At 39.5% G+C, this 13036-nt stretch overlaps 1 protein-coding gene across 4 annotated transcripts in view; it reads right to left on the reverse strand.

Moving 5' to 3' along the window:
• The window catches only part of LOC112238626 (signal-induced proliferation-associated 1-like protein 2), a 341137-nt gene that overhangs the window by 15118 nt on the left and 312983 nt on the right, over positions 1-13036 (reverse strand). For all 4 annotated transcript variants that reach the window (XM_042305703.1, XM_042305704.1, XM_042305702.1 and 1 more), the window contains one exon: positions 3594-3711. In XM_042305703.1, coding sequence (XP_042161637.1) covers positions 3594-3711 — 118 coding nt within the window. The remainder of the gene's footprint in view (positions 1-3593; positions 3712-13036) is intronic.

Raw genomic sequence — 13036 nt, forward strand, 5'->3', positions numbered from 1 at the left:
CTTGGCATGGTATGGTATAGCATAGTATGGTATGGTATGGAATGGTATAGTATGGTATAGTATAGTATAGTATGGTATAATATAGTATGGTATAGTATGGTATAGTATGGTATTATGTGGCATGGTATGGTATGATGTGGTATGGTATAGTATGGTATGGTATAGTATGATATAGTACGATATGATGTGGTATAGTATGGTATTTTATAGTATGGCATGGTATACTATAGTATGGTATAGTGTGGCATGGGAATATGGAATAGTAATAGGTATGATATGTATAATATAGTATGGTATAGTATGGTATGGTATACTATAGTATGGTATAGTGTGGCATATGGAATAGTATGATATGATGGTATAGGTATGGATATGATGTATGGTATGGGTATGGTATGGTATAGTATAGTATGGTATGGTATAGACTGGTATAGTATGGTATATTCCGATATGATGTGATGTGACATGATGTATGTATTTTATACTATGGTATGGTATAGTATAGTATGGTATAGTGTGGCATGTTATGGTATAGTATAGTATAATATGGTATAGTATAGTATGGTATAGCATGGCATGGTATAGTATGGTATGGTATGGTATGGCATGGCATAGTATGATATGATTTGGTATGGTATCGTATGGTATGGTATAGTAGGGTATGGTATAGTATGGTATAGTATGGTATAGTAGGGTATGGTATGGTATAATATAGTATGGTATGCTATAGTATGATATGATGTGGTATGGTATCGTATGGTATAGTATGGTATGGTATAGTATGGTATGATGTGGTATGGTATAGTATGGTAAGGTATAGTGTGGTATAGTATGGTATGGTATATTATGGTATGGCATAGTATAGTGTGGTATAGTATGGTAAGGTATAGTATGGTATGGTATAGTATGGTATGGCATAGTATAGTGTGGTATAGTATGGTATGGTATAGTATGACATTGTATGGTATGATATAGCATGATATGATGTGGTATGGTATAGTATGGTATGGTATAGTATGGTATGATGTGGTATGGTGTAGTATAGTATGGTATGGTATACTACAGCATAGTATGGTATGCTATAGTATGATATGGTGTGGTATAGTATAGTATAGTATGGTATAGTATGCGATGGTATAGTATGACATAGTATGGTATGCTATAGTATGATATGATGTGGTATGATATAGTATGGTATGGTATAGTATGACATAGTATGGTATGGTATAGTATGACATAGTATGGTATGCTATAGTATGATATGATGTGGTATGGTATAGTATGATATGATGTGGTATGGTACAGTATGGTATGATGTGGTATAGTATGACATAGTATGGTATGGTATAGTATAGTATGGTATGGCATGGCACGGTATAGTATGCTATAGTATAGTATGGTGTGTTATAGTATAGTATCGTATAGTATGGTATGGTATAATATGGTATGGCATGGTATAGTACGGTATGGTATAGTATATTATGGAACAGTTTAGTAGGGTTCGGTATCGTATAGTATGGTCTGCCATTGTATGATATGATGTGGTATGGTATACTATGGCATAGTATAGTATGGTATAGTTTGGCATGCTATGGTATAGTATTGTATGGTATGGTATGGTATAGTATGGTATAGTATGGTGTAGTACGATATGATGTGGTATAGTATGGTATTTTATAGTATGGTATGGTATAGCATAGTATGGTATGGTATGGTATGGAATGGTATAGTATGGTATAGTATAGTATAGTATGGTATAATATAGTATGGTATAGTATGGTATAGTATGGTATTATGTGGCATGGTATGGTATGATGTGGTATGGTATAGTATGGTATGGTATAGTATGGCAGAGTATGGTATGGTATAGTATGATATAGTACGATATGATGTGGTATAGTATGGTATTTTATAGTATTGCATGGTATACTATAGTATGGTATAGTGTGGCATGGTATGGAACAGTAAGGTATGGTATAATATAGTATGGTATAGTATGGTACGCTATAGTATGATATGATGTGGTATGGTATAGTATGGTATGGTATGGTATAGTATAGTATGGTATGGTATAGACTGGTATAGTATGGTATATTCCGATATGATGTGATGTGACATGATGTATGTATTTTATACTATGGTATGGTATAGTATAGTATGGTATAGTGTGGCATGTTATGGTATAGTATAGTATAATATGGTATAGTATAGTATGGTATAGCATGGCATGGTATAGTATGGTATGGTATGGTATGGCATGGCATAGTATGATATGATTTGGTATGGTATCGTATGGTATGGTATAGTAGGGTATGGTATAGTATGGTATAGTATGGTATGGTATAGTATGGTATGATGTGGTATGGTGTAGTATAGTATGGTATAGTATGGTATGGTATAGTACAGCATAGTATGGTATGCTATAGTATGATATGATGTGGTATGGTATCGTATGGTATAGTATGGTATGGTATAGTATGGTATGATGTGGTATGGTATAGTATGGTAAGGTATAGTATAGTGTGGTATAGTATAGTGTGGTATGGTATGGTATGGTATATTATGGTATGGCATAGTATAGTGTGGTATAGTATGGTAAGGTATAGTATGGTATGGTATAGTATGGTATGGCATAGTATAGTGTGGTATAGTATGGTATGGTATAGTATGACATTGTATGGTATGCTATAGCATGATATGATGTGGTATGGTATAGTATGGTATGGTATAGTATGGTATGATGTGGTATGGTGTAGTATAGTATGGTATAGTATGGTATGGTATAGTACAGCATAGTATGGTATGCTATAGTATGATATGATGTGGTATGGTATAGTATAGTATGGTATAGTATGCCATGGTATAGTATGACATAGTATGGTATGCTATAGTATGATATGATGTGGTATGATATAGTATGGTATGGTATAGTATGACATAGTATGGTATGGTATAGTATGACATAGTATGGTATGCTATAGTATGATATGGTGTGGTATGGTATAGTATGGTATGGTATAGTATGACATAGTATGGTATGCTATAGTATGATATGGTGTGGTATGGTATAGGATGGTATGGTAGAGTATGACATAGTATGGTCAAGTAAAGTATGGTATCGTATAGTATGGTATAGTATGAAATAGTATGGCATGGTATGGTATAGTATGATATAGAATGCTACGATATAGTATAGTACGGTATGGTTTGGTATAGTATGATATAGTATGGCATGCTATGGTATAGTATGATATAGTATGCTATGGTATTTAGTATGGTATAGTATAGTATAGTATGGTATTGTGTAGTATAGTATGGTATAGTTTGGTATAGTATGGTATAGTGTGGCATGGTATAGTATAGTATGGTATAGTATGGCATGGTATGGTATATTATAGTATGGTATAGTATGGTATGGTTTAGTATAGTATGGTACCGCATGGTGTGGTATAGTATGGTATGGAGTAGTATAGTATGGCATGGTATAGTATAGTATAGTATAGTATGGTATGGTGTGGTATGGTATGGTATAGTATGGTATGGTGTAGTATAGTATGGTATGGTATGTGTATTACAAGTGATGAGGCTCTCACCCTGCCTCTAGGGCGGCCCCCTCAGCTGCAGCCACGCGTCTGGTCAGTTCCTGTGAGATTTGGAGCGCCTCGGCCCTCTGCATATCTGTCATGGTGCAGAAAGACGCCACCCGCTGGTCTGGGACACACAGCAAGCAGGAAACAGGCTCAATCATAATATTGTTAATGTTTGCATGCATCTGTAACAATCTCCAATCAACAATATATAACCATAAAGACAGTTAAATTATTTTACAGAATACTTTAGGTAAATTGGGTTTTATTATATAGATTGTTTTGAATAAATTGGGTTTTAATAAATAGATTATTTAAATAAATTGGGTTTTATTATATAGATTGTTTTGAATAAATTGGGTTTTATTATATAGATTATTTAAATAAATTGGGTTTTATTATATAGATTGTTTTGAATAAATTGGGTTTTATTATATAGATTGTTTTGAATAAATTGGGTTTTAATAAATAGATTATTTAAATAAATTGGGTTTTAATATATAGATTATTTAAAATAAATTGGGTTTTAATATGTAGATAATTATAAATAAATTGGTTTTAATATATAGATAATTATAAATAAATTGGGTTTTAATAAATAGATTATTTAAATAAATTGGGTTTTAATATATAGATTATTTAAAATAAATTGGGTTTTAATATGTAGATAATTATAAATAAATTGGTTTTAATATATAGATAATTATAAATAAATAAAAAAATTCATATATAGATTATTTAAAATAAATAGGGTTTTATTATATAGATTATTTGAAATAAATTGGGTTTTAATATATAGATAATTATAAATAAATTGGATTTTAGTATATAGATTATTTGAAATAAATTGGGTTTTAATATATATATATTATTTTCAGTAAATTGGGTTTTATTATATAGATTATTTGAAATAAATTGGGTTTTAATTGACTGATCATTCACATGCACACATATAGGCCTCAAACTCAAACTGGAGATCGAAATGAAGCTACAAAAAACGAATTAAAAGCAAAAATCTCCATAACCCAATATACAAGGACCTCTCCTCTCCTCTCCTCTCCTCTCCTCTCCTCTCCTCTCCTCTCCTCTCCTCTCCTCTCCTCTCCTCTCCTCTCTCTCCTCTCCTCTCCTCTCCTCTCCTCTCCTCTCCTCTCTCTCCCTCTCCTCTCCTCTCCTCTCCTCCTGTGTCTGAAGAGCCAGCTGCTTGGCTCCTAGAAGTTCTAGATTACATAGTGGTCTGTCAGGCTGTAGTCATGCGTGTTCTAGGCCTACAGCAGAACAGCTCTAAGCCTGCTTTTCTCCCAACGGAAAACACTGACTTGGTAAGTTACCTTACCATGAGAACAGCTCTAGTCGATCTCTCTGTCCCTGTCCTCCCCCTCTCATCCTCCCTCCAGTATGAAACTCCACATCAAGGCATCTGCATAATTAATAGAAGCAGATTAAAGGGGCAATCTGTAGTTGCTCCATCCATTTTTGGACTTCTGTATTAATGAAAAACAACCATTGATTGTGGAATAATATAACTATGAAATGCCTCAGCAGCTTAGTTTAACAGTCACATTCTATCAGAACCCAAAATAGAAGCTTGTTAACTCTAATGTTTGTAAACAATGTAGTTGAAAACAACACTGCAGAGCCTCAAAGCATGTTTAAAACTAGCATTGTGAGATCATGGATGGTCAGTCATTGAATGCTTGGCTCTATCTAGGAGAGGGGTTACATTTCTCCAGCTCCATCCCTCAGCTTTTTACTGAAACAGGGGTGGAAGTCAGGTTGGTTATTGTTTCAACTGCTGATTAATGCTTTAATGAGAATATCCCATAAATGTAGACTCAAATCAAACCAAATCTCTGAGACAAAAGCCCCTGTCTGTAACACTGAGTGTGTCTGAAATCTCTATTTTCCTCACTCAACTTTTTCACTCCGGACGCTTTATCTGGACATGGTTTGTCAGGACCTCCAACAGCCGAAGCTAAGTAGTAACATTAACATGATGCCTTCTAATTGCAGTCGCTGTACTCATAATATACAGGAGAACGATCTCCTTACGGCGAGGATAGCTGTGCTACAAGCCCAGCTCAAATCAAATCAAATTTTATTTGTCACATACACATGGTTAGCAGATGTTAATGCGAGTGTAGCGAAATGCTTGTGCTTCTAGTTCCGACAATGCACTAATAACGAGCAAGTAATCTAACTAACAATTCCAAAAAAACTACTGTCTTATACACAGTGTAAGGGGATAAAGAATATGTACATAAGGATATATGAATGAGTGATGGTACAGAGCAGCATAGGCAAGATACAGTAGATGATATCGAGTACAGTATATACATATGAGATAAGTATGTAAACCAAGTGGCATAGTTAAAGTGGCTAGTGATACATGTATTACATAAGGATGCAGTTGATGATATAGAGTACAGTATCAACGTATGCATATGAGATGAACAATGTAGGGTAAGTAACATTATGTAAGGTAGCATTGTTTAAAGTGGCTAGTGATATATTTACATCATTTCCCATCAATTCCCATGATTAAAGTGGCTGGAGTAGAGTCAGTGTCATTGACAGTGTGTTGGCAGTAGCCACTCAATGTTAGTGGTGGCTGTTTAACAGTCTGATGGCCTTGAGATAGAAGCTGTTTTTCAGTCTCTCTGTCCCAGCTTTGATGCACCTGTACTGACCTCGCCTTCTGGATGACAGCAGGGTGAACAGGCAGTGGCTCGGGTGGTTGATGTCCTTGATGATCTTTATGGCCTTCCTGTAGCATCGGGTGGTGTAGGTGTCCTGGAGGGCAGGTAGTTTGCCCCGGTGATGCGTTGTGCAGACCTCACTACCCTCTGGAGAGCCTTACGGTTGTGGGCGGAGCAGTTGCCATACCAGGCGGTGATACAGCCCGCCAGGATGCTCTCGATTGTGCATCTGTAGAAGTTTGTGAGTGCTTTTGGTGACAAGCCGAATTTCTTCAGCCTCCTGAGGTTGAAGAGGCACTGCTGCGCCTTCCTCACGATGCTGTCTGTGTGAGTGGACCAATTCAGTTTGTCTGTGATGTGTATGCCGAGGAACTTAAAACTTGCTACCCTCTCCACTACTGTTCCATCGATGTGGATGGGGGTGTTCCCTCTGCTGTTTCCTGAAGTCCACAATCATCTCCTTAGTTTTGTTGACGTTGAGTGTGAGGTTATTTTCCTGACACCACACTCCGAGGGCCCTCACCTCCTCCCTGTAGGCCGTCTCGTCGTTGTTGGTAATCAAGCCTACCACTGTTGTGTCGTCCGCAAACTTGATGATTGAGTTGGAGGCGTGCATGGCCACGCAGTCGTGGGTGAACAGGGAGTACAGGAGAGGGCTCAGAACGTTGTCCGTCAGACGCAATCGTTAGGCAAGGGTAATTTCAGTGTAGGAAAGGATGAAACAGCGTCTGTGCCACCAGTAAGTACAGATAGTAATGTTAGTATTAATCCCCTCGCATATTCCCCACAGCCGGACAACTTTCTCACGGTTTCTGGAGGGAAATGCTGTAGGAATGCTCAACCGGTGTCGCTCATTCAGCCGACAGAAACTTTTAACCGGTTCTCCCCATTAAGCAGCAAGTCGGAGGCTGAGGCCGAGCCTTCTCTGGTCTCTACTCCACCAGTTACGGGGTCTGAGATGCCGAAGTTTCCCACCATTAGCTCTGACAAATTGAAAACCCTAGTCATTGGTGACTCCATTACCTGCATTATTAGACTTAAAACGAATCATCCAGCGATCATACACTGTTAACCAGGGAGCAGGGCTACCGACGTTAAGGCTAATCTGAAGATGGTGCTGGCTAAAGCTAAAACTGGCGAGTGTAGAGCGTATAGAGATATTGTTATCCACGTCGGCACCAACAATGTTAGGATGAAACAACAGTCAGAGGTCACCAAGCGCAACATAGCTTCAGCGTGTAAATCATCTAGAAAGATATGTCGGCATTGAGTAATTGTCTCTGGCCCCCTCCCAGTTAGGGGAGTGATGAGCTCTACAGCAGAGTCTCACAACTCAATCGCTGGTTGAAAACTGTTTTCTGCCCCTCCCAAAATATAGAATTTGTAGATAATTGGCCCTCTTTCTGGGACGCACCCACAAACTGGACCAAGCAGGGCCTGCTGAGGAGTGACGGACTCCATCCTAGATGGAAGGGTGCTCTCATCCTATCTACCAATATAGACAGGGCTCTAACTCCTCTAGCTCCACAATGAGATAGGGTGCAGGCCAGGCAGCATGCTGTTAGCCAGCCTGCCAGCTTAGTGGAGTCTGCCACTAGCACAGTGTTGTGTCTTTACTATTATTTTAACTGAAGACTGATAGTTTTTTATCAAAGATTCTCTGTAATTAGTTATTACACGATTAGACTGATTAATCATGTAACCGTAATAACGAAGGAAGTCGGGGCACCAAGGAAAAATATTAAGATTACAAAGTTATCATTTTCCTAAAATAACTTTTCAGATATTTTATCTGATCAATTAGTCTTCGAATTAATGAATTTTACCTCACGTTAGTCTCATTCCAAACTTCGTAAATTGTTGGTTATCTGCACAAACCCAGTCTTCACTATGAGTCATCCATACATCAATTGTCTTAAATAATTTATTTATTACTAACTAAGTAATTCACAGAAATGCATAAACAAACAAACAAACAAGGTAAATGTGGTTACATGAAATGATAGGAGAATGTGCCCTAGTGGGCTAAACCGGCATGGCGGCTTGTTAGACAAAGGGTGAAGTTGGGGTCGACTAAGAAGTCACTACAGAGTTATAATTATAACAATTGAAATGCTAATCCTTTACACATGAACGCTCAGTCATTCGAGAACAATTGCAAACAATATATATATTTACGCTCAATGTGTTGTCTTGATCGCTGGTGAAAAGTTAATTTATTTTGTAGAAATGTCCGTCTCTCTCCCTCTCTCTCTCGGTTGTGGTTAGAGGGGATTGTTCAGAGTGACATTCGTTATAGAATGGATGTGTCGGCGGTTGTCGTTCTTCGTGTTCAATGATACCGAATTCCTAGCTGCAGAATAGTAATTAATATCAAAGACTTGTTCTTATTCTGTCGGTATCGATAGTCTAAGAGTTTAACCACGTGGTATGGTTAAAAGATTCAGCAATGGTCTACAACCTTTGTCCTCCTAATGGGGAAAAACATGGTCTGCAACCTTTAGCCATCTCGTAATTGAGGTAAGCTCGGTCTGCTGATCGAAAACCCGAGTGGGGGTTTTATTCGGAAGGGCCGAAGAAGGCTGTCCCAGGATGTCTGACCCTAACTGGGCTCAGGGGCGGTCCTCTGATTTAGTTCAAATCAAAAGGGAATTGTATTTTTCTTCATTAAACAGTCCAAAATCATATTACACAAATATACAAACAGTACCATACTCACTCATTCATCTTATACAACAATTAGATGTAAACCTCATATCTGAGGCTATTATATAAACAGCGTTATGGTAATGTGGCCACAGCGTCTCCCATGAGCTTCCCCAAGTTGTAACAAACGGACCAGTTCGTAGCTGGATTGTTCACTGATCTTTTATACTTTCTCCGGAACATGAAATTTGTTCCCTAGCTCAAGTTCTGTGAGGTGGAAAAAATTCCTTTGTGCTCCATGAAAATCTATTCTCTCTATACTGTGTGTCCATGAGGAGGTCTTCTCAGGAATCTACGACCTCTGACCACAGCAGCCTAGTTGAAGGAGGCAAGGGGGAGGCAGGGAGAGGGGGTTGGGGTTGCTATAGAGGCCAACGTCATGACAACAGTCAGTGTAGTCAGCTCAGCTATCCCCATTGAGACCGTGTCTGTGCCTCGACCTGGGTTGGGCAAAACTAAATATGGCGGTGTTCGCCTTAGCAATCTCACTAGGATAAAGACCTCCTCCATTCCTGTCATTATTGAAAGAGATCGTGATACCACACATCTCAAAATAGGGCTACTTAATGTTAGATCCCTTACTTCAAAGGCAATTATAGTCAATGAACTAATCACTGATCGTAATCTTGATGTGGTTGGCCTGACTGAAACATGGCTTAAGCCTGATGAATTTACTGTGTTAAATGAGGCCTCACCTCCTGGTTACACTAGTGACCATATCCCCTGTGTATCCCGCAAAGGCGGAGGTGTTGCTAACATTTACGACAGCAAATTTCAATTTACAAAAAAAAAGATATGTTTTTGTCTTTTCAGCTCCTTGTCATGAAATCTATGCAGCCTACTCAATCACTTTTTTATAGCACTGTTTACAGGCCTCCTGGGCCATATACAGCGTTCCTCATTGAGTTCCCTGAATTCCTATCGGACGTTGTAGTCATAGCAGATAATATTCTAATTTTTGGTGACTTTAATATTCACATGGAAAAGTCCACAGACCCAATCCAAAAGGCTTTCAGAGCCATCATCGACTCAGTGGGTTTTGTCCAACATGTCTCCGGACCTACTCACTGTCACAGTCATACTCTGGACCTAGTTTTGTCCCATGGAATAAATGTTGTGGATCTTAATGTTTTTCCTCAGAATCCTGGAGTATCGGACCACCATTTTATTACGTTTGCAATTTCAACAAATAATCTGCTCAGACCCCAACCAAGGAGCATCAAAAGTCGTGCTATAAATTCACAGACAACACAAAGATTCCTTGGTGCCCTTCCAGACTACCTCTGCCTACCCAAGGACAAAAATCAGTTAACCACCTGACTGAGGAACTCAATTTAATCTTGCGCAATACCCTAGATGCAGTTGCACCCCTAAAAACTAAAAACATTTCTCATAACAAACTAGCTCCCTGGTAATCTGAAAGTTCTGTTGTACAGAAAATACCCGAGCTCTGAAGCAAGCTTCCAGAAATTTGGAACGGAAATGGTGCACACCAAACTGGAAGTCTTCCGACTAGCTTGGAAAGACAGTACCGTGCAGTATCGAAGAGCCCTCACTGTTGCTACACCAAACTGGAAGTCTTCCGACTAGCTTGGAAAGACAGTACCGTGCAGTATCGAAGAGCCCTCACTGCTGCTACACCAAACTGGAAGTCTTCCGACTAGCTTGGAAAGACAGTACCGTGGTGTATCGAAGAGCCCTTACTGCTGCTCGATCATCCTATTTTTCCGACTTAATTGAGGAAAATAAGAACAGCCAAATTTTATTTTTGATACTGTCGCAAAGCTAACTAAAAAGCAGCATTCCCCAAGTGAGGATGGCTTTCACTTCAGCAGTTATAAATTCATTAACTTCTTTGAGGAAAAGATCATGATTATTAGAAAGCAAATTACGGACTCCTCTTTAAATCTGCGTATTCCTCCAAAGCTCAGTTGGCCTGAGTCTGCACAACTCTGCCAGGACCTAGGATCAAGAGAGACACTCAAGTCTTTTAGTACTATATGTCTTGACACAATGATGAAAATAATCATGGCCTCTAAACCTTCAAGCTGCATACTGGACCCGATTCCAACTAAACTACTGAAAGAGCTGCTTCCTGTGCTTGGCCCTCCTATGTTGAACATAATAAACGGCTCTCTATCCACCGGATGTGTACCAAACTCACTAAAAGTGGCAGTAATAAAGCCTCTCTTGAAAAGGCCAAACCTTGACCCAGAAAATATAAAAAACTCTCGGCCTATATCGAATCTTTCAATCCTCTCAAAAATTTTAGAAATGGCTGTTGCGCAGCAACTCTCTGCCTTCCTGAAGACAAACAATGTATACGAAATGCTTCAGTCTAGTTTTAGAGCCCATCATAGCACTGAGACTGCACTTGTGAAGGTGGTAAATTACCTTTTAATGGCATCAGACCGAGGCTCTGCTTCTGTCCTCGTGCTCCTAGACCTTAGTGCTGCTTTTGATACCATCGATTACCACATTCTTTTGGAGAGATTGGAAACCCAAATTGGTCTACACGGACAAGTTCTGGCCTGGTTTAGATCTTATCTGTCGGAAAGATGTCAGCTTGTCTCTGTGAATTGTTTGCCTTCTGACAAATAACTGTAAATTTCAGTGTTCCTCAAGGATACGTTTTAGGACCACTATTGTTTTCATTATATATTTTACCTCTTGGGGATGTCATTTGAAAACATAATGTTAACTTTCACTGCTATGCGGATGACACACCGCTGTACACTTCAATGAAACATGGTGAAGCTCAAAAATTGCCCTCACTAGAAGCCTGTGTTTCAGACATAAGGAAGTGGATGGCTGCAAACGTTCTACTTTTAAACTCGGACAAAACAGAGATGCTTGTTCTAGGTCCCAAGAAACAAAGAGATCTTCTGTTGAATCTGACAATTAATCTTAATGGTTGTACAGTTGTCTCAAATAAAACTGTGAAGGACCTCAGCGTTACTCTGGACACTGATCTCTCTTTTGACGAACATATCAAGACTGTTTCAAGGACAGCTTTTTCCCATCTACGTAACATTGCAAAAATGTGAAACTTTCTGTCCAAAAATGATGCAGAAAAATTCATCCATGCTTTTGTTACCTCTAGGTTAGATGACTGCAATGCTCTACTTTCCGGCTACCCGGATAAAGGACTAAATAAACTTCAGTTAGGGCTAAATACAGCTGCTAGAATCCTGACTAGAACCAAAACATTTGATCATATTACTCCAGTGCTAGCCTCCCTACACTGGCTTCCTGTCAAGGCAAGGGCTGATTTCAAGGTTTTTAATGCTAACCTACAAAGCATTACATGGGCTTGCTCCTACCTATCTCTTTGATTTGGTCCTGCCATACATACCTACACGTACGCTACGGTCACAAGACGCAGGCCTCCTAATTGTCCCTATAATTTCTAAGCAAACAGCTGGAGGCAGGGCTTTCTCCAATAGAGCTCAATTTTTATGGAACGGTCTGCCTACCCATGTCAGAGACGCAAACTCGATCTCAACCTTTAAGTCTTTACCGAAGACTCATCTCTTCAGTGGGTCATATGATTGAGTGTAGTCTGGCCCAGGAGTGGGAAGGTGAACGGAAAGGCTCTGGAGCAACGAAACGCCCTTGCTGTCTCTGCCTGGCCGGTTCCCCTCTTTCCACTGGGATTCTCTGCCTCTAACCCTATTACAGGGGCTGAGTCACTGGCTTACTGGTGCTCTTTCATGCCGTCCCTAGGAGGGGTGCGCCACTTGAGTGGGTTGAGTCACTGATGTGATCTTCCTGTCTGGGTTGGCGCCCCCCCTTGGGTTGTGTCGTGGCTGAGATTTTTGTGGGCTATACTCGGCCATGTCTCAGGATAGTAAGTTGGTGGTTGAAGATATCCTTCTAGTGGTGTGGGGGCTGTGCTTTGGCAAAGTGGGTAGGGTTATATCCTTCCTGTTTGGCCCTGTCCGGGGGTATCATCAGATGGGGCAACAGTGTCTCCTGACCCCTCCAGTCTCAGGCTCCAGTATTTATGCTGCAGTAGTTTATGTGTCGGGGGGGTAGGGTCAG

The sequence above is a fragment of the Oncorhynchus tshawytscha genome, linkage group LG24 (genome assembly GCF_018296145.1).
Source record: "Oncorhynchus tshawytscha isolate Ot180627B linkage group LG24, Otsh_v2.0, whole genome shotgun sequence".
NCBI lineage: Eukaryota > Metazoa > Chordata > Actinopteri > Salmoniformes > Salmonidae > Oncorhynchus > Oncorhynchus tshawytscha.